The sequence below is a fragment of the Nannobrachium achirus genome (genome assembly GCF_963921795.1).
Source record: "Nannobrachium achirus genome assembly, chromosome: 11".
Classification (NCBI taxonomy): Eukaryota; Metazoa; Chordata; class Actinopteri; order Myctophiformes; family Myctophidae; genus Nannobrachium; species Nannobrachium achirus.
This window is the reverse complement of record NC_137820.1, coordinates 45,744,736-45,767,222: the sequence shown is the minus strand read 5'-3', so window position 1 is coordinate 45,767,222 and position 22,487 is coordinate 45,744,736. Positions and strand designations below refer to the sequence as shown.

The 22,487-nt window shown below is 44.4% G+C and overlaps 1 protein-coding gene across 1 annotated transcript in view; it reads left to right on the top strand.

Moving 5' to 3' along the window:
- The first annotated feature begins 461 nt into the window (after positions 1-461).
- Positions 462-22,487, top strand: part of spg11 (SPG11 vesicle trafficking associated, spatacsin) — a 42,484-nt gene continuing 20,458 nt past the window's right edge. Inside the window, exons 1-26 of the mRNA XM_080736782.1 lie at positions 462-620; positions 1,901-2,088; positions 2,856-3,074; positions 4,034-4,238; positions 5,798-5,935; positions 6,799-7,190; positions 7,447-7,592; positions 7,962-8,079; positions 9,212-9,367; positions 9,742-9,917; positions 10,553-10,729; positions 10,903-10,974; positions 11,420-11,547; positions 12,281-12,459; positions 13,231-13,441; positions 13,874-14,056; positions 14,482-14,588; positions 15,263-15,408; positions 15,895-16,062; positions 16,446-16,512; positions 16,993-17,155; positions 17,588-17,796; positions 19,235-19,343; positions 19,481-19,640; positions 19,801-20,097; positions 22,274-22,474. Of these exons, the coding sequence (XP_080592908.1) occupies positions 508-620; positions 1,901-2,088; positions 2,856-3,074; positions 4,034-4,238; positions 5,798-5,935; positions 6,799-7,190; positions 7,447-7,592; positions 7,962-8,079; positions 9,212-9,367; positions 9,742-9,917; positions 10,553-10,729; positions 10,903-10,974; positions 11,420-11,547; positions 12,281-12,459; positions 13,231-13,441; positions 13,874-14,056; positions 14,482-14,588; positions 15,263-15,408; positions 15,895-16,062; positions 16,446-16,512; positions 16,993-17,155; positions 17,588-17,796; positions 19,235-19,343; positions 19,481-19,640; positions 19,801-20,097; positions 22,274-22,474 (4,428 nt within the window). The 5' untranslated portion in view covers positions 462-507. The remainder of the gene's footprint in view (positions 621-1,900; positions 2,089-2,855; positions 3,075-4,033; positions 4,239-5,797; positions 5,936-6,798; positions 7,191-7,446; positions 7,593-7,961; positions 8,080-9,211; positions 9,368-9,741; positions 9,918-10,552; positions 10,730-10,902; positions 10,975-11,419; positions 11,548-12,280; positions 12,460-13,230; positions 13,442-13,873; positions 14,057-14,481; positions 14,589-15,262; positions 15,409-15,894; positions 16,063-16,445; positions 16,513-16,992; positions 17,156-17,587; positions 17,797-19,234; positions 19,344-19,480; positions 19,641-19,800; positions 20,098-22,273; positions 22,475-22,487) is intronic.

Genomic DNA, 22,487 nt, shown 5'->3' with positions numbered 1-22,487 from the left:
ACTTTCTAATGTATTACTTTAAGTACATTTTGATACCAATACGGTTGTACTTTTACTCAATTACATTTAGAATTCAGGACTTCTACTTGTAAACAGAATATTTCTAAATGGAGGTATTGATACTTTTTTACTCAAGTAAAACGCTTGAGTACTTTTTCCACCACTGCTGACACTATGGGAGGAGCGAAAAGAAAGAAGTCACATGACACGTGACTGACTGACCGACCAGGAAGATAACCAAATCATGTCCACTGTTGTTGTTGCTGCAGCCACTGCCTTCCTGCAATAATGCTATTTAGTGTTTAGTTTAGTGTTGGTAGAAAATGGTTCCACGAGCAAAAGCCTGACTCCTGGTCTATTGTTATTGGAGCAGACGTGATGTTGAACATGTCTGAACAACAGCAGGAGGAGGAGGAGGAGGAGGAGGAGGGGAGCTCCACAGAGGTCTGTCTGATCCAGGAGAGCAGTCTGTGTGGAAGTGTTGTGGAGGAGGCCCAGAAGGTCCGGATGGCCCAGGGCTGTTCTCTGGTCTGTGTGTTGGGGAGGACAGGAGGGCTGCTGGTCGCTGATGTCACACACAGAGAGGCGCTGGGGACCACACTGGAAGGAACCTACTCAGAGTGAGTAGTACACTCACACTGACACAAGCTAGCATACATTTTGTACTTGCACTCTTTGGAGTTACAAATGGGTAAATGAACACAACATTTTTACTGTGTAGCATTAGAAAAACAATAAAACAACAACAACAACAACATGCAAGACAAGTACATCTAAAATGTAAAGGTGGGGTAAGTGTTAAATATCTCTATATTCAGTTCAGTAACAGGAGTCTCCATGTGTCTTTCAGGAATCAGGATACAGAGTGAAAAGTGAAATGATGAAGTGATGAGACTAAGAAATGATGACAATGTATTTCTTTCCAGCATTTGTTTCAGCATAGATCTGTGTGTTGTTTCAGGGGGGAAATGGCAAAGATCTGTTGAAGAATGAAAGTCATTTGTCAGTATGCATCCAGATAGTAGCAAATGCAATGTGTGTGTGGTAGGCAAAATAGAATAATAGTCTGCAAAGTGTATCTATAGCAGTAGTAACAGCAGAGTTACATTTGTAATGTAAAGACTGTTTGAATGATTGGCTAATTAAAGGAGTTTGCTATAAACAATGTTGTCAGTAATGCGTAATGGCTTAGTCATTATCCACAATGAAAACCTTTACGGCGCTGTCTCTCTTTCCCCTGGAGAAGGCTATAGAGTTGGCCATGAGCGAACACAGGTTGAGGCAAGTAGATGCCAACTCATTCATTCTCTTGACGGTAACAGAGAAAGCTAAGTGGATAGGGAACTGTCGTCTAACGAAGGTGATTAGAAGCTCATCACCTCTGTCATTGTGAGGTATTCTTGGGAGGAAGATTGTTTTTCCCTGTTTGTGCCTACTGCAGTCTCACACTCAATGACTTTGTCCATCTTTTGCATTACCATCATTCTGGTGCCATTCTTGAGAGTGCAGTCGGACTCGGGACCTGCTTGCAGGTTTCTAATCAGCATGACTGGTGCGCCTACTTAGTTTCAACTTGAGGTTACGATCAGGGATTCTAGAGGGTGTCAGTGTCAGTGATCCCTAGATGACATCAGTAGGACTATGTCTGTGGGTGTTAGTGTGATGTAAATCGCATATGTGCCCATATATGGAGATCTATGTATCTGTCAGTCCTTGTCCCTTTTATGGGCATATTGGTTGGATCAGCAGTTCTACTAAAAATGTTGCTGTGATGAGATTCATCAGCATAGGGATTTATTACATGTTAATTAAAAATAGGTTTCCAGTCTCTCAATGTTCAACAAATTAGGCTACAATTGGTTTAATGTATTCTGTTCTTCTCTTTTCTGCTTTGCTTTAGTTTTTCCTGGGAAGAGATGACTGTCTATACAGGCTCTGTCAGCGGTCTCAGACTGTTGGCCGTGGGCTCACAGTGCGAACTGAAGCTGTTTGAGGTGGAAGTAAAGCGATCTGGATCTACTACTCTGGTCTGCCTGTGTCAGTGTCCTGCAGGCAGCCTGGTACAGATGCTCAAAGACAAGGACCTCAGTAAGTGTTGTTATAATTTCTCGGCCATGGCTGTTTGTCCATTCATCATCATCAACATCATCATCATCACCACCATTATTTATTTAAAACCTCAGAAATACATTGAGGGAGAACCCTCGTTTTCAATGCTGCTGAGGTACAGCCTGGCATACAGTAAAGCCCTTTGCACACAGGTGCGTTTAACCGCACGGATAAAATGGACAATATAATTTTTTGAAAAGAAAACAATTCTCTATGACCTCATGCACACCGGCTCCGAATTAGCCGTGGGACGAGTGGCTGCCGCCGTGCGTTTTTTTCTCGATCGAACCCAGTTCGACTCGTGCGTCTTGTCGCATGCGGTGAAAAACTCATCACTCCTTTTATGACTCCTTTTGGGATCCGCAGCGCCGATTCCGCACAGCATTGCACACCAAATCCAATGCGTTTTATTCATACAGCAAACGGAAGAAACGCAACTGTCCTGTGTGCAAAGGGCTTAATTGCAGATGCAAAAAGACCACAAGAATGTGTAGTCTTGGAATTATCAATTAAACAAAATGTATGCGAAACAGAACAAGAAAGATGGCTAAAGGCAATGACTGCTAAAATAAATACACTTGGCAATTGTCACAATAACAAAAAGCAGATCTTCCTAATTGGACTTCTGGGACCTGCAGGATGAGTGAAGCTTTGTACTGATAGAGAGGCAGTTTATTGGTGCAGATCGTGGGGGCATATACATGTACGGGTCATCACAATTCTCTGCGTCCGTGTCTCCCCTGCAGGTGTGTGTGAGCCAGTGTCCATCCGCATGCTGTGTTTCGTGGACGGGAGGTGCTGTTTGCTGCTGAATGACAGCTCCTTGCTGTGGTTGAAATGGGAGCAGGGAGCAGGAGACGACCCGCAGCCTCTCTCCTGCTGTCACCTCCCTCTGCCTAGCCCAGCATGCCAGTATCGTCTCTGTAGAGGAACTCTGTTTGTTCTCTCCACCAACGGAGTCATTTGTATCCTCAAATCCTTGTTTCACAAAGAGTGCACAGAGGCGGTACAGTGAGTAGAGGAAAGGGGAGGACGTAAGCAATACAAAGCAATGTGGTGTGAAAATATAATAATAACTAGAACTGCACTCTGTCGAGGTGCCAAATTGCATCTTGTGCACGTATGCCCATGTATGGCCTACCTACCTACCTACATACGCAGCCGAATGCAGTACTTGCACGCTCTGCTGGCGCAAGTAATAAAAATGTACACAGCAAGCCACTGTAAAGCTAGTTATCAAAGTAGATAATATGGGTAGTGGAGACAAAAATGGTAATTATTAATGCTAGGTGTACCTGTTGGAATAGACCTCTTCTGACTGTTCTTGTGGAAATGCACCGATGCCAGAATAAATATGTGCTGCTCCTGATACTGAATCCATAAATATGTTCTTGGACAATCCAATTAAAAGTTATAAGACTTACTTATTATATCCATGTTTTGCTTTGGCTGGTGTTGAGAACTGCAGACACAGTCCAGAGGCCATTTTCTTTACCGAGTGCCTTACGCTAAAACCTTTTTATTTGCACACTCCAGCCTTGATGCAAAAACATCCATCAAGGTTGCTGTTCTATCCCCTTTGACAGCAGGAGCAGTAGTTACAGTTGCATCACCTCTTGCGGAGGATATTTACATCACATCCTGTGTCTAGGCCAGTCACAATTATTACATAATCGTTGATCTCAATTATTTGAGATAATCACAATTATTTTTGCATAATTGTTGTAAAATGTTGAAGAATGAGATGAGATGCATCGCAATACGTTGGCCATAGTACATTATTTATTTTTGTTTATTGTTGTTAACTAAATTGTTAATCGCAATTATTTGTATAATCATCATCATCAAAAAAACATTATGGTCGTGACTGGTGACGGCCCTACCTGTGTCTCGGTGAGCATGTTTCTTTATCTGTGAGCTCCAGATGTGTTTGACAGCGTGGACGGCAGACAACTGGCCATGGTGAACCTCCCTCTGTACATGAGCTCTGGGCTGGAGGAAGAGGAGCAGACCTCTTCCCCCTGCCCCTCCTCCTTCTGTGTCCTGCAGGTGTCTGCTGACCTCAGTACAGTCGTTGCCGTCAGTCTGTCCCACGAGGCCGTAGCGGTCGACCTCAACCACTATTTCAGGTAACCGTTCTTCAGGAGGGCAATGTGGGGGCTGGACCCATTTAACCACCTGACGTCACTATTATGGGCATGTCATTAAAACGTTCAATGATCTTTACAACGTTTTTTAAGAATTTATTTTAAACATTTCGAACCTGGTCAAACACAAGTAGATCGGCCATTTCCCAGTGCAACACTATTGAACGACAAAGTATAAAATAGTAATTAAAATGCTTACACTTAAAGTGCCGCTGACACGCCCCGCTACGGGGAGCGGCGTGGAAAAAGGTGGCAAGCCCCCCGCTTTTAGAGCCCCACTGCCCGGCGAGAGGCAGCATCCCCTCTCGGTGAATTTGAGCGAATCCGCCATTTCAACAAATAAACATAAACAAACATATTTCGTGTCTTTAGCTTTAGTGCTGGCCCAGTAGCCCTGTGCGAGCAAAGGAAGTTGCTTTCTGTGGGCTGCGAGTGCGTCCCTGCGGGCGATGGGAAGAGAATGTACATTGTAGGTACAGTACATTATAACTCTATGGTACGGACGCGTCGTGACGTCATCAACAATTTTAGCCAAAAGTTGCCTAAGATTTACCTAAGTAACAAGAAATCTTGTGAAATAAAATGTCGTCAACCAATCATCAATGCCGATGATACACGAAAGAAGAAGATTTACCTTGTTTTTGACACGCCCACTTTAATCCGAGACACATCCTCAGTGCTGTTCCAACTGATAACAATAACTATAGTGAACATTCCAAACCCATAGGAACCTCTGTTCTGTTAGCCCTGTTAGTCAGATGTTAGTGTGGATAAGTAGCTACGTATGTCCATTAGGTATTATGATGAAAATATAAATACCACTGGGAGAACCGATCATTTGGTTTCTCTCTCCCTGACCCCGTCCATCGTTGGCTAACATTATGTTACACTGGTTGATGGAAGCTACAACATACTTTCATATTCAGGACATTGTCTCTGACAGAGTACAGCATCTTGCAATGGGCCTGGTGTACAAGATACACTACACCTCCAAGATTCCCATGTACCTGACAAACTACGTCTTAAAGGTCAAGGATGTTCACAATCACAACACCAGAGGCAGCTCCACTAATCATCATCAACGTAGATTTAACACTAAACAAGGCTCTAACTCGTTCTCCTGCTACACCATCAACATGTGGAACGCCCTTCCACAAGCCCTAAAGGAGAGCAAATCCCTAGCCTCCTTCAAAATTGGTATGAAAAGTCACCTTCAGACAGCTGCTACCCGTGACTAAGCCCCCATGCCCCCCCCCCCTTTTCTCTTTTTTTTGTTTTTGATGTTATGCTTTTGAAACTGATATTATCCTAGATAAAGTACTATGTTCTATCCGTCTGTCTTTCAATGTTATATGAGATACTTAAAGTGTGGTTCCTGTGGAAATAAGCCTCGGCTTTCTAGGATCTCCTTTTAGTTGACCTTGTACCAGTGATTTGTACTGTCATGAAACTGTACTTTTTTCTATTGCAAACTTCTAATAAATTCTTCAATCAATCAATCTTTCTTCAACATACTGCATGTCTGTCCCACCTCCAACCAGGACCTTCCCAGACCATTTGCTCTGTCGTGTGACCTCGGGACGACCCTCCATGCAACCCCCAGATCCCAGAGACCAGGACAGTACGCTCAGCTCCACGTGGAGTCACCATGCCCTGGGCACCGCATTCACCTCTGACCGGTAATATGCAAGCATTAGACAGAATGACAGACAGATAGACAGACAGACAGACAGACAGACAGACAGGCCTTTATCCCATGAGGGAAATTCATAACAATACTGCAGTAATGAAATACAGGACACATACAGAAAAAAAGATTCAGCTTAGAGCAAAGGGTAAGAATAATAATAAGGATCATTATAATAATGATAATCATTATAAAAATGGCTTGCCGATGCTAGTTTTCCATGAAATGCAAGCATAGTCAAAATAGCACTGAATGAGGCTAGTGTCCTCAGTGCACTCCTGTTGATAAACAAGGAGAATCTACCCCCCCTAAAAATAATATCTTATTTTAGTTGAGGCATTGCATTTAGTTTGTCCCGATTCCACAGATAGATATTGTGAAAATAGCCTTGTAGATCAGCTATTTTCATTTGTTTTGCCTCTTTTTTTTTATATTATTTGACAATTAAGCCAATGTAACATTTTTTATAGTATAGTTTGTTGACTTTTGATGCAGCAATGTTTTTTTTTTCTTTTTTCTTTTCTTCTGTTGATGTTTAAAATGTATTAATCCTCAGTCATTAAGAAAAATACAATTTGAATAAATAATTGTGGACTGTAAATATGACTGAATGTAAAATTGTTCATTGACCCGAAGATGCCCTTGGAAAAGGCCAATGAAAATAGGGATAGATTGACAGACAGATACACTGATAGTCAGGGAAAGGGACAGATAATGTTGGGAGTACATTTTCAACAGTAATAGAAAAGAAAAGGCCAATAGACCAAACCAATATCACATCTCCTCCTGACTTCTGTCTGTTAATTTTCCATCCTTTCTCTCTCTCTCTCTCTCTCTCTCTCTTTTCTCCATCAGCTCCTGGGAGGCACGTCTGTCATCCATGTACAACAGAGCCAAGGCTGGCGCTGTCCCCCAGCCCCCTATCTCTGTCCCCCAGCCCTGGTTCTCTGACCTCCCCCATCCAGAGTGTCTACAGGCCCTCTCCTCAGCCCGGCTCTGCCAGAGCAGAGCCCCTCCCGGCGGAGCAGCTGTCAGTCTATCCATCCCGGACTCTGCCTCCCTGTCCCTGCTCTCTGTGTCCGAGTTCTCTGCCGTGCTCACCTACGTGTCTTCGAACTCTGGAGAACACCAGGCTACTGTGGCATTGTGGGATTTGCAGTCGCAGAGTGTGAGCTACCACAGGGCGAATTGCCAGGCAGTGCCTGTACAGCGATGTGGAGAACAGCAACACAGTCTGCTGTTGAAAGGTCAGCCTGATAGCGAATGTGTTTATAGTAAAAGTGCACGAATACGCAGACTGCTAGGAACAATCCCGGAATTCCATTGAAGCATATTAGCATTAGTGTGATTAGGAGAGTACTGGTTTATGTTTTAACCACTTAGTAATCTGGTACGGTGAAGTTGTTACATCTTACACTTATATTTAGACATGCGCTCGTTCAAAATATGATCGTTTATCTCTCTCCTGTCTGTCTCTCTGTCCTTTCATCTACATGTTTGCAGGTAGTGGTCTAGTCCAGGTTCTGTTTGGAGTGACTCAGGAGGAGCTGTTAAACAGACTGATGGTGTTTGGCAGCGCTGCCACTGTTGACGCCCTGTGTCACCTCAACAGCTGGGGGCGCTGTTCCATTCCTCTCCATGCACTGCAGGTCCATGGTTTTCCCTCTCAGCTTTCCTACTGTCTGTCTCTGTCTTCCTCTCTCGTGTGCGGGTTTACCAACTGGTCTGAGCACACCGGTGGGGGCGCGGGTGGGTGTCAGATGTAAGGGAGCGCTTGTTTTTGGTGGAGACGATGGAGGCGCTGCCGTCTCAAGCGGACTTGATCCACGTGAGACACTGCTGAACGAGCTAAAGCGACCGAGTTGCTGTGTCGAACGTTGCGAAGTCCGCTCGAGCCGACTCAGCGCTGTCCGAGTTATGTACCGATAGGGACAGAATCGTAAATCTTCGTCCCCCTGACAGATTTTACAAATGGCTGTCTTGAATTTCAGACTAACATGTAATGTTCTGTGTTACAGGCGGGTTTGAAGAACCGTCAGCTGGACACAGTGGACTTTTTCCTGAAGAGTAAAGAGAACATTTTGAATCCTGCAGGCAGCAGTGTGTCTGATGGGGACACACCCAGTCAGCTCAGCAGTAAGAATGTGATCTATAAGCTTACAGCAGGGGTCTTCAACAATCTGTTCATAGATTCCATATAGTTTCATTGTTTGACAGCACAATTATTTTTGTTTGATAGTAAGTTGGATTCATGTCAATTTGTGTTTTCAGATATTTAACCACTTAAAGCGTCAATACTTGACCTTTCGCTCTGTACTTAGTCTGCTCTTTTTTCCCTCTACACCAAACCTCTTTGCTAAAAATAGCCGATCTACGTTGTGAGCTTGTAGATCTGCTATTTTTGGCTAAACTTCTCCGAATATGGACCTAGGATTCAAGTGGTTACCGGTAATATAAAAAAGGAGAAAAAAAGTTTCTATCACAGAAAGATTTGGAGGACCCCCTGTAGTAACTCTGAGGACCCCTGTTGAAGACCCCTCCCTGGCTTACAGTATTGACCACATCCATGGTGGTTGGCACTTGGCAGGAAGTTGTGTTGAACCTTGTGCTGTCCTTGTAAATCGCTCTAAATGCCTAAATTGTAATTGTAATAGGATAGGATGTTATCACACTACAATATTGATTTTGAGGTCCAACAATAAAGATGTGTTTTGGTGTGTAGCCTCCTGTGTGTAGCCTTCATCAGAGCAAGAAAAATTTGCTCTGCTTAAGGCTATACACCAAAATGTGTTAGCAGATGGAGGAATAAAAAAAGTTGTTTCTGAGTTTTTCCACCTCTGTGGTTTTTCATTGTTGAATATTAATTGTTAGCTGAGCACCCACGGCCAAGGAGGCAAACAGAGGAAGCGCACCTTTTCATTGATATTGAGGTATATCAAAAAGTATTTTGATACTTGATTTTGTTAAATATTCAGCCCTAATAGAATAATAATGGCCCTTGGAGAGATGCCTACATGCACGCACAAGTGGACAGAGCACTTGGTGTAGATGGTGTAGCATCTACTGTTTCACATTGGAATTCATTATACATTGCTTAAAATGTATACAAAATAGCACTTGTCGACCCATTTCTTTTCAGCCTATGTGCAACATTTCATCCTAATCTTACCATAACAGCTGTGGTTCCTACAGACACACACATGGCCAGAGGTGACTGAAATACCCTGTCACTGTGCCAAGTGTAATAGTGTGTCCTTCCTCTTCGCAGCCATCCAGGAGCTGTGCCCTGCGTTGGACCTGCTGTGTTCGTCCATCAGAGACTCTCACAATGAAGCTCAGAGCAGACAGTTCTCCGAACAGCTACTCAGCCTCACATTGTCTTTCCTCAACACACAGGTCACTACCATACTCAACAACACGCAGGGTAAGACTGCACACAGACACACACGCACACTCTGTATTCTCAGACTGGCTTTCACAGTTTATTATTACTGTGTTCAACAATATGTTTTGGTAACCGTTTTGTGTGTATGTGTGTGTGTGTGTGTGTGTGTGTGTGTGTGTGTGTGTGTGTGTGTGTGTGTGTGTGTGTGTGTGTGTGTGTGTGTGTGTGTGTGTGTGTGTGTGTGTGTGTGTGTGTGTGTGTGTGTGTGTGTGTGTGTGTGTCACACACACACACACACACACACACACACACACACACACACACACACACACACACACACACACATCATTCTAGTCAGTACCAGGGCGTCTTACTATTAGTTAATGTCGTCTTACGTAGTGTGATGTGTGTAGTTTTAGATGCTGACTCTGAGCGCTGTGTGGAGATCTTGGACGCTTACATCACGGAGCTCAGAGTCTACATGAAGAAGTTCCCCTGGACGGCAGGGAGCGACATACACACCCCAGCATCTCCTCAGCAGCAAGAGGAGGGGAGGAAGGAGGAGGGATGGGACCTCCTCACAACAGAGGTGAGGCTGGGAGATGTACACAAAATGTGTTCATATAGCTCACATTAGTTGATCAGGGTTCCCACGGTCATGAAATTCCTGGAAATATTTTGAAATTAGAAAAATATTTTTCCAGTACTGGAAAAGTTTTGAATTTGGAATTGATCAAGGGTCCTGGAAGGTCCTGGAAAAAATAGCTATGCATTGTCTTTGGTTATTGAGTTTGTTAATACCTCTGAAATGGCAAATTAAACATTGGCCAAGTTGTCAAATATTAGAGGCAGAAATTGTGAAAATATCCGATCTACGTGCTCACAACATGTGAGCATGTAGATCTGCTATTTTCACAATAGAAACGTGTTATACAAAATTCCTCAACTCTTAGTGCTCATCAGGGTGCCGGGTCCCCAGTAAAAATATGATTATTTCGGGGGTCACAGCCTGAAAAGGTTGAGAACCACTGGCATACACTACCTGTCTTTGGGCATTGCGCGTAGGAGTAAGCGACTTGTTATTGAGCTGAATTATTGTTATATAGTCCTGGAAATTGGGTTAAATATTCTGGAAAAGTTTTGGAAATTAATTGGTAAAACTGTGTGGGAACCCTGTTGATCTATTGGTGATTTGTTTTTGATCTCTTCTCTGTGTGTTTCCAGGCTCTGGTCCAGAAGGCTGTACTGACTAATCAGATCCCACGGGTCCAGGCCTTCCTGCAGAGGCAGGGCAGACCCGATCGAACGATCTCAGATCTGAGATGCACAGGTCTTCGCCTCGTCTTCAACTGCCTGTCGAACAGAGACCTACAGCAGGCTAAAACACTGCTGAGAAATATGGTACACACACACACACACACACACACACACACACACGCACACACACAGACACACACACACACACACACACACACACACACACACACACACACACACACTTAAAAAAAAACACGTAGTTGATCAAATGGATTGCAGAGTTATTGCAGTGTGTTTCAAGTCTGTTATGTTTTCAGGGTTTTAATGTGAAGAAACAGCTTCACTCTGTCTGTCTCTACACTGACGATAAGGACCTCAGGGAGTTTGTGGTGAGAAGGGCAACACACACACACACACACACACACACACACACACACACACACACACACACACACACACACACACACACTCACCGTCACTCACAGTAATGTTTATCAGTTTCTCTACTCACAGTAATGTTTATAAGTTACTTCTGATTGAATTTTCTTCTGCCGATGTGGTCTTAATGAGGATTACTAGATGTTATTATATTAATATATATATATATTTTTAAAGATATGTTCTGGGGCATTTTATGCCTTTATTGATAGGACGGTAGACCGACAGGAAATGGGGAGAGAGACGGGGAGTGACACGCAGCAAAGGTAGTTGGGACCGGGAATCAAACCAACGACATGCTGTCAGGCTACACTGAGCCCATGTAGCATGCGCCTGGACCGGTAGGCCAGCGGGCGCCCCCAGATGTTAATTGTTGTTAATTGTGTTTCTGTTGAGGTGGAGGAGCTGGCGACACAGGGTTATCTGTCTGAGGAGGAGATGCAGAGAGTGGCGTTCCTCAGACAGATGCAGGTGTTGGGTTCACAGCCTACCACTCGCTGCTCACGACTCACACACACAACAAGGTACATGGCTCTTTTTGACTACATTAAGACATAAGAGAACCATGCCGTGCAGTGTAATTATTTTCTTCCCCATACACTATGGCTTGGTTTCAGATAAGGTTCTCGGACAAGCAAGCAGTGTTGTTGCTCTGGATTGGTCATGCTGACATCACTGGAGCTATAGCTATAGAAACATACCGTTATAAAAAGCTAGATCCAATCACAGTGTGTCTTTTCCGGGACTTCAATTCAATCCAAAGGAGCTTTATTGGCATGAGGAGACAAACATTTACATTAACAAAGCTAGTGCCTCTGGGAAAGAGGGAGTACTGCCCAATATTATAACTCTATGGTACTGCCTCTGATTGGTCTACCGAACTTCTGTTTCTGTGACACACACGGAAGAATTCTGTAAAAATTGCCTATCCTTTTTTACCAACGCCCCAGAGCCATGAGGAGGTGTCTACCTTTCTATGTCTACGTATAAAAACACAACACCACCATCTTTAACCACTGAAGCCCCCCTTTTCAAAAATAGCGAAAGTAGCCCATCTATATAGGCTCATAAAGCTGATACAGTATGTATTTGGCTACAGACGCCTGTCTGAAAATGCTTTGTAGAGCTCCCATAAGAGAAGATTTGTGTTGTTCAAAATGTTTAGAAAACATTAGATCTATCAGCTCACAACATGACGTGCATGCGTGTATGTGTGTGTCTACTCATCATCCGCTCGTCTTGTCTCATCTCTCCCAGAGTTCTCCAGCTGGCCCAGTCAGACCCAGGTTGTCGAGTGGTACTGGAGGGCGTGATGGGGGACAGCAGGTCCCAGTCAGACCCAGCCGATCTGTGGAGCTCTCTGAGACTGGACTGGGTCCGACACTGGGACCACAACTCCCAGAGGACAGTCCAGCTGTCCAGAGTCCAGGACACAGGTACCCACTGTAACCAGCATGTAGAATGGAAGAATACATTACAATTATAGACTAGAATAGTATAGAATATAGTATTGTAATATATGTAATTATTGTAATGGAACAGAAGAGAATAGACATATACAGTAGAACAGAGCAGAATAAAAAGTAACGCTATCATCTCTGTGCATCAATATATCAGATACATCGCCAGTAAACATCTGGATGAAATTTAGATTCTCTTCAAACTAGCATCCCAATAAATTCTGGGGGTGAACATTCCGCAAAACTAGCTGGTCGATAAGCTCACAACATGTCACGTTGCAAGTCGTTGTACTGTAAGCTTGTAGATGGCTGAGCTTCGGCATGTAAGCCTACTGTGACACATTTCAACTCCAAACAAAACCTGACAACTTGAAGGTGATTTATTAACTGAAAATGACAACAGGTACTGAAACGTACAAAAATAAAACAAGACAAATTAATGGTAAACAGTGAGATAAACAGAAAATATCGAGCCTAGTAATATCACTCACTGTGAAGCGGGGTGAGCTCTTTTGACATAAATCAAAAGATAATGAGACGCCAGACAGGAGCTAAGCAATCAATTAACGGAAATGAAACAAATCAAAGCAAAGCATGGGAAAACCAAACAAAATATCTTTTGGCTCCTACAGGGTTTAAATGCCTGTTTTATGTGTGTCTCTGCCTATCTGTCTGTATCTAACCACCTGTCTGTCCCACCATCTGTCTGCTTGTCTGGGGTACATGTCTACCTGTGGTGTCCACCAGCCGTTGCTTCCAGTGACCCCGTGGTGTTGTGGGGTTACCTGACGTCTCTCCATGACCGTGACCGCCTGGTCTGTTGGATCCAGAGTGCTGTGGGTCAGGACACTCAGCCTTCTGATGCCCCCTGCTGGCCAGAGCTGACCTCTGACCTGGTGAACAACAACACACACTGCAGCAGAACACTCAGAGAGCACATACTGCACCTGCTGGCCAGGTACGCTGATCATTTGTCCTTCTGTGGTAGTTTACGCTTCTATTCACACTTTAGTTTTAGTTTTTCTTTTATTCTAATCCATCTGTTCCCAAAGTGGGTTCTGTAGACCCCCAGGGGTCCCCAGCTAAATGATTGGTATTTGGGAACCAAAGGGACCCTTACGGCTCTGTAACCCTGGGTGTAATGGACCCATAAGGATTCCTTTGGTTCCATTTGTACATTCTTAAGGGGGTCCTTGGTCTAATGCATACCAAAACTGGGTGTCCTTGTAATAAAACCACTGTTTGAGAACCACTGTTTTAAACAAAAGTTTATATGTGTTACTTATTTGACTGTGTTTTTCTGATTGAGGGATCAGAGGAGAGTCCTTTGTTGATCATAGGATAGATAGAATCAAACTATCTACTAACATAACAGTGTGTTTGTGTTCAGGCGAGGCATGCTGACAAAGGCTGAGCTGAGTGACTTTGACCAGCTGTTATGGCGAATGTCTCAGGCTGGGGGCGTGATGACAGCTGGCACCCCGCTGCCTCCAAACCTCCATAAAAGATTCATACAGTTCTGTCTAGACCACAGCCTACAGTATCTACTCTATACATACCTACAATATTACAGGTACAGTAAAAAAAGAACACAATCATTTTCCCCCTGTAAATGAATGCCATACTGCTATTTTAAAAACCAATGAAAAGTATTAACTAAGTATTTAATTAAGAGATGGTGACTAAATGGGGGGCGGCAGTGGCTCAGGGGTAGAGAAACCGTGATTAGAACATAGAGGGTTCCCGAAAGGTTCCCAGTTTGATCCCGGGCTCCCCCAGAGTTATTGTTGAATGGTTTCCTCTGCCATCGGTGTATGAATGTGTGTGTGAATGGGTGAATGTAATGCAAAATCTCTGTAAAGCACCTTGGATAAAGGTGCTATGTAAATGCACCATTTACCATTTACTAACTACCGTGGAACACAGGTTCTTTTTTCCATTTCCTGAAATTTTATTATACTATACTAATAGACTGCTCTGTCTCCACTGTCTTTCCAGGCTGACTCCCAGGAACTGTCCCAGTCTGTCCAACAGGACACTATCTGAGAACCAGCCCTGGTTTGATATGCTGGTCAAAACCCAAGAGATCAGCAGAGACTTGACAGGTACACAGATGTCCCTCGCCAACTGTCTGTCTTACAGAGATACACAACACTGTCTGTCCTACAGATACACACAACAATGTTTGTCCATTTGACTAAAGAGCATACTGTCGATCTGTATGTCCCGCATTGATAGTATTCATTTTATTTAATTGAAAATAATTGACAGTCGTGATTTTGTTTCACGATTATGTGAAACTCTTAGTGACATTTATACTTCAGTCGCCATATTTGATTGATTGATTGATTGATTGATTGATTATTTCCGACATACAGTCAATGCTTCAGCAAAGATGAAAACAGAAAACACAATAAAGCCAGAGGTCTTATTTCCATTGCAATCCTCTTCAACAGAAAACACTAAAACAAAGACATCACAACAGCAATACATAACAGATATCAATACATTTCATAACAGAGATATGGGGACATCATAACTTAGACTCTAAAACAATGTGCAACAATGCAATTTTAGAAATGTTTACCCTAGAGATGTGTGGTAAATGGATATAACCCATTTTAAATATTATATTATATATTATTATATAATAAGGTTCACAGTTTATCATATAAAGTGCTGTACCAGCAGTATTAAGTGCACACAATGGCATACACTAACCATTGCACCTTGCATTTGTCTCCTGAGCATTACGCAACAATGTTTGTTGTCATTGCAGACCCAGAGTGTGTGTTCTGGACCAGTCTAACCAGTGCCCAGGTGGTCCTACCAGGGGGCCAGGCGTCAGTGTCCAGTATGCTGCTAGAGGGACACAGCCTGCTGGCCCTCGCCACCATCATGTTCACCCCTGGAGGAATAGACCAGGTAACCACACTGTCCCAGTCCACCTTTCAGTCATTTAGCTCAGGGGTCTTCAACATTTTCAGGCCAAGGACCCCTTAGTTGAGAGAGAGATGAAGCAGGGACCCCCACAACCTCTTCATAGATTCCATATAGTTTCATCATTTGACTGCACAATCATCAGTGTATTTTGGATTCATGTCAATTTGTGTTTTCAGATATTTAACCACTTGAACCGTCAATAAGTATGACTTCTGATTCAAGGACCCATAGTTTGATGTGATTTAATCTTGGTCTACACTGTGAAATCCTCAGTGTTAATCTAACTCTTCACAGGTCTATTTGGTTCCATTTATATTCTCCGAGTTATAGACCTGTAAGGGTCCATTTTGGTTCCTAATTAACAATCATTTATCTGGAGACCTCCTGGCACCCCCTCCAGGACCTCACATTGAGAACCAGCAGTAACTGTAACGGGGTGTCTGTCTCTCTGTCTGACTGGCGGTTCAGGTGTTACGTCAGGGAGACGGGTCAGGGAGCCCGGCGTGGAGAGTTGACCCCCAGCTCTTAAAGATGACCCTGACCCCGTACCCCAAACTCAGAGCCGCCCTCTTCCCAGCGGGGGGCCCCCGCAGCAACCCCACGACCTCCGACCTTTCTATCTACCACCTGATGCAGGTACAGCTCGATCTGAACTCTTCTGAACAGATGTTTCCCTTTCATGGACTGCATAGTATTGTATACAGAGCTTTGTATCTGTAAACCTGTTACTCTCGGGTAATGAAAACTCAGTGAATCAATTACAATAGTGCCGAACCCCAAACAAAAGGTTTGTTTTGTCAAAACCTATAAAAAAGAAGAAAAAAGATTTCTGGCTGTTCATTTCATTTGAATCTGTTCTCTGTGAAAATGTACCGCTGTCTGTTTAATGAGAAACAGGCTGTCATTTAGATTGAACATTTTGCTCCTCAGGCAGCGGAATCATAATCAAGTTTATTCATTTTTCACTCTTCTGTCTCTCTCTCTCTTCTTTTCTCTCTTTACCTTCCTCTCCGTTTCAGTCTCTCCATCCGCTGGATCCGTCACGCCTGTTTGTTTGGCAGACGGCCAACACTCTAAGCCCCAATGGTACTGTGTGTGTGTGTGTGTGTGTGTGTGTGTGTGTGTGTGTGTGTGTGTGTGTGTGTGTGTGTGTGTGTGTGTGTGTGTGTGTGTGTGTGTGTGTGTGTGTGTGTGTGTGTGTGTGTGTGTGTGTGTGTGTGTGTGTGTGTGTGTGTGTGTGTGTGCAGTGCGTGCATGCGTCGTGCGTGTGTGTGCGCGGAAATTGCCCTGTTTGTCTGGTCTGTTCTATTCCATTTCCATAATTATTGTAGGTCATTAAAGTTGACATTGACTGCTCTATTTGATGACATTTATATGCAAGCAACAATAACTACAGTGTAGATGAATACATGAATAGACTGGTGGATTGAGCAGAAATGGAGCTGTGTGAATAACAGGAATACTTCCTGTGATTGCCTCTTAATGAGACCTGACCTTGAATTTGCATGTTATGGGTGTTGCCACGGAAACTGTCCTGTTTGCTGCTGCTGCTGCTGTGGTCCGTAGACGTATCAGAGCTGCCTCACTTCTCCAGTCCAGACCTGGTCAACAGGTTCGCTCTGATGGAGAGGTTGGACGCTGCCTACTACCTCCGTCATGGCCGCCCCGCCTCTGCCTACGTCACCTTCCTGCTGCAGAACCTACCGGGCTGCAGTGATGTCACCATGCTGTGAGTGTATGAATATTTACTGTGTACCACATGTTTCCCCCAGGGTTTTATCTGTCCCTGGTGAGGGGGGTGGGGATTTGTTTTGTCAAGTGCCACCATTAAAGGAGTAGTTCACCCCCAAAATGACATTTATTTCTATTGGTTACTCACACCATGGAGACTTGAGTTCAATAATATTTTTTTGTTTTTGTCGCATTCCTAAGGCAATAATTTGATTTCAATAAATGTACCCCCATTGATTTCCGGATGGGGACCCGAATGCATTTTCCATCCGGAATCAATGCGACAAAGACAAAAAATATTGTGTGTGTGTGTGTGTGTGTGTGTGTGTGTGTGTGTGTGTGTGTGTGTGTGTGTGTGTGTGTGTGTGTGTGTGTGTGTGTGTGTGTGTGTGTGTGTGTGTGTGCGTGCGCGTGCGTGTGCGTGTTGTAGGCTGTGTGCTGCAGCAGAGCAGGCCTACCATGTCGCCCTGCAGAGTTTCAACGTGCCGTCTGTAGCTTCAGCCTGTGTGTGTTTCTGTGAACTGCTGGGAGTCTGCAGCCTCAAGCTCCGCATGGACCTGAGGGTCCTCATAATGATACTGCATCACTGGACACACAGCTACACACTCATCAGCCCTGCTACACACACGCAAAACCTGGGTACGTTTACACGCACGCACGCATGCACGCACGCACGCACGCGCGCACACACACACACACACACACACACACACACACACACACGCTAGTGATGCGCGGATAGGCTTTTGATGTCATCCAAATCCACCCGCGCAAATTAATTATCCGCCCATTATCCAACCGCATTAATTATATTATCCAATTTATAGATCCGCATCCATCCTCATCCGCAACTTCCAAACTATTATTATTATTATTATTTTCTGGTAGGCTATTCCCCGTTAGTTTTCTTAGTTGTGGGATCACAGAAATGCATTGATTTAGCCTACGGAATGTCCGTTCGTCTTTTTTCTTTTCAGTCGGTGCTGCGTCGATGCAGACAGACATGCAGGCAGGCAGACACACTGACACACGAGAGCGAGAACAAACACACAACTTAGTGGGAAGTTTAACTTACCTACAGTACTTTGCAATGTGAATGTGATTATGGACTATGGAGCTGAGAGAGATTCACTTTTTAGTGCGGCGTGACCAGAGGTAAAGTAATGAGCGCGACAAGGCATGATGCCGTTGCCTTTAAGTGGACACAGCTGTTTAGTTCTATCATGGACTGGACATTGCCTCATGAAAAATGATGCTTACTTTACAAATTATACAAAATAACACACTCTCACACAGACACAAGCATACATAGATTTCGCTTTTCATTGATAGATATATAATGTCATAATTTATTTCCTGCATTATTTCATCCGCGGTTATCCGAAATTAATTAATAATTATATTTGATTGATCCAAATCCGACTGCACCGCGGTGCACCGTGGCTAAAACCGCCAACCGCGCATCTCTAACACACACACACACACACACACACACACACACACACACACACACACACACACACACACGGCTTGCAACTGCTGAAGTAGTTCCAACGTAGGCATGAGTTACAACTTAATTCTTACACCTAGTCCATAGTACAGTATGTGTAAAGTCCTTTATAAAACAGTGATTATCTTGGCAGCTCATTTGAATATCTTGGAGCAAGAGGAGCAGCAAATTATAGGCATGGGCAACGCGTTCTCCGTAACAGATTACCACTTGAACCCTTTATTCTTAGTCAAATGGACCTGAGTTTTTGATTGATTGATTGAAGAATTTATTAGAAGTTTGCATTAGAAAAAAGTACAGTTTCATGACAGCACAAATCACTCAGGAATCCTTGAAAGCCAAGGCTTATTTCCACAGGAACCACTTGGTGCACTTTCTTCAACCTACGCTAAATCCCTTCACCCAAAAATAGCCAATCTACAAGCTCACTTGCGGCGCGTTGTGAGCTTTTAGATGGTCTACTGTAGAAGTTGTTATGTTATGAAGCACAGCTGGTGCAACAGGCTGCCGTACTGTACTGTACGGCCTCCGTCATCCCGTCCAACCAGTGCTTTGTCTTCCTCCCAGTGGCTAAAGGCAATGGGTTGCTGGAGGTGGAGCAAACGGCAGCAGAGGAGCTGATTGGCTACCTGGAGTCAGCTGTGATCGACAGCTTGGAACACAGAGGCATCAGCAGGTTAGCTACATCTCCTGAGCCACATGACTGCAACATGTACTGACGTATGCCTGTGTGTGTGTGTGTGTGTGTGTGTGCGTGTGCGACTGTGCGTGCATGCACACATTATTAATCTGGAATCCATATTTTGTCTGCAGGACTTCCTATGAGGCGGGTCAGGAGTGGGCGGTGCCAGTCCAGTTCTGTCAGCTCCACCACCTGCCAATCACCTCTGTTTACCCCGCCCACTGTGCGGCTGACGGACACTGGATCAACTTCCTGCTGTTTGTCCAATTACACAGCTATCCTCCTCAACAGGTACTACTACTAATAAGAACTAATAATACTACTGCTAACTACTACTAATTCAACTAGTACGTAAATAATAAACAACTCACAGAGAAAGACAAATAAAAAAATCATGAACCCTTGTCAGTTATTACCGACTCCTTTAACCATAATTTGGTCACTCCTCCAGGTGCGGTTGCTGGCCACACAGTTTGGCCCCGCCCTCCAGGCGCACCTGTCACTGGCCTTCCAGGAGCTGCAGTTCAACAGCCGGCAGCGCGGGGTCAGAGAGGATGAGGAGGACGAAGAGCAGGAGGAGAGCGTGAAGGCGGAGGTCCCTGAGCCCGGCCCTGGCCCTGAGCCCCCCAGGGAGTTGTTTCAGGTGCTTCTGCGGAGCCAGGAGGAGCCCCGCTCCTGGACTCACCTGCTGGGAGAGGCACTGGCACAACGCTGCCCCTTACTGGCCATACTGGCTGCCTGCTACCAGGTCAGAATGACAATCGCTCTGCAACAGTGATGGCATACCGACGTCCTGACGTCACTCCCACTATCCCTGGGGCACAGAAGTATCTTAGATCGCGTTATGTAAGAACTGTGTTCCTGTGCGATTCTGTCAGGTATGTGACTGTGTCACGTATTGAGTTAAGCTGGTTTTCGTTGCATTTTGGAAATCCGGTATCCGGAGGCCAGGGAGAGAGAGCGGAAAGAGAGATAGAGCAAGGGACTCAGTGGCAACAGTTCGGAAAAAAATCAACCTTGGTCCGAAAATAAATATGAAACGGGCGGCAGTGTGCAAACGTGATTGACGTAAGGTGAGGTTGATTTTTGGAGCTGTGTGAAGCACAGGCTCCCTATACGTGGCCGTGTGGGTCTGTCTGTCTGTCTGTCTGTGTGTGTGTGTGTGTGTCTGTGTGTATGTAGCCTGAACTTCCTAAACTTCGGCACGCTACTAGTCCCACAGTTTTGCCACCACACACTCGCGCCATATGTCAAATCGACCGGCTTACTCGGGAATCGTGGGCTAGTAACTTGCTAAGAGAAAGGTTCAATAGTTTAATTGATATTAATTTATTAGTGAATTAATTTTCCCCATTGACTTATAATGGGAATCGCAAAAACTCACATTCAATTATTTGTCTCTCGCAAACCATAGGGGCTAGAGTTTCAAGACTTGGAGAGGAGGTTCATAATGATTTCAAGGATTAAATAAAAAATAATTGTGTCATTTGGCCGCATGGTGGCGCCATAACACCCCACTTTACGTTTTGGCCTGTAACTCTTGAACCGTAGGTCGGAAAATTAAAAATATGTTTTCCCTGGATTCCTTGGGTCATGACGCATCTCCCATATAGGCCACGCCCATTTGCGCCATGATAGATTTTCCGCCATCTTGAATTTTCTCCAAAACACCCTTTTTCCTCCTTTTCCTACATATTTTCTTCAAATGTCACAAAAATCGGTACACATGATCCACACACACACACACACACACACACACACACACACACACACACACACACACACACACACACACACACACACACACAGCTCCACTTCACACGGGTGTGATTTTTTTATTTACGGGCTCCCAAATTCGCTCCGATATTCGGCCAGAAAAACGCAGCAGTGTGCAAAGACCTTTACATTTGATAATGTCTGTGTTTGGAGCAAAGAAAAATATGCTCTTTGGATAAATTAGTACATTTGATGCTTCATTCAATATGAGTAAAATCATCAGATAGGGCTGATTTGTTTGTTTTTTTAACACAGTTCTTATTGCGACCGTCAGGTCGCAAGTTACTATGAAAACCTCCACCGGCTGTCCGTCACGTCACGGCCCTACTCTTATCTCCGGCACCGTTGCCCCTATCCATGTCAAACTGCACACACACTCCTTGGCTGGCAAACCACAACCTCCGCCACTGATTTCTCACATGCCCCTCTTCTAGCGCCACCATGAGGTTGGTAAGGCCAATTTGTGTATACATGCGACCTGACGGTTGCTTATCTCCCGATTAGGTAGTCTTACTGGTATGACACGATCTAAAATGACCCTAAGGAATTTGCAATGGAAAGATTAACTCTGTGACCCAGTGGGATAGTGGCTTCTAGCGGCAGTGATGTCAGACTTCGGTTCTCCATTCACAACCCTTTTCATTTCAAGGACATGTTACGGTCACGTAGACCTTTCTCAGATGCCTGTGGAAGGTCAACATGACCAAAATGTTGCTTCGTTAATACTTTTCCCTTGACCGTGCAAGTTGGCAGTGTGTGCATACATTTTTTATCGTTAATTTCAAGGACCTCCAGTTTGCTAGCCCATTCAATACAGTAAAACTGTAAAATGTATTTATTTGACTCTGAGTGCAATACAGTAAAACTGTAAAATGTATTTATTTGACTCTGAGTGTGTACAAAGGGCCTTTGGTCCTGTTACATTTTTACACTCCCAAAAGGGTCTTTTTGGACCCCTGGTGGTCCCCTACCCTGGACCCTACATCATGATTTTTTTGCTGACAAGGAATGTAAAAGAACTAAGCTATTAACAGACTGGTTAGCATATAAACAGTTCTCCAGTGGCATGTCATCTTCTAAATTCTGGCTTCAGAACTATACTGCTGTGTTTGTGTGTGTGAGTGTGTCTCTGTGCTTTTGATTGACAGGAGGCTGAGCTTCTGCAGTGTCTGTGCGTATGGCTGCTGTCCTCCGTCGATGATGTCACAGCCACGGAAGCCACCGCCCACCTGGAGGAGAGCTGGCGTCATCACTCCTGGAGTCTCCATGACCTGTCAATCATCTGGAGGGTCTTGCTGGGGCGGGGCCACGTTAGGCCCCTCCTCCGAGGTTTCCAGCTCTTCCAGAAGGTAGATGAGATAA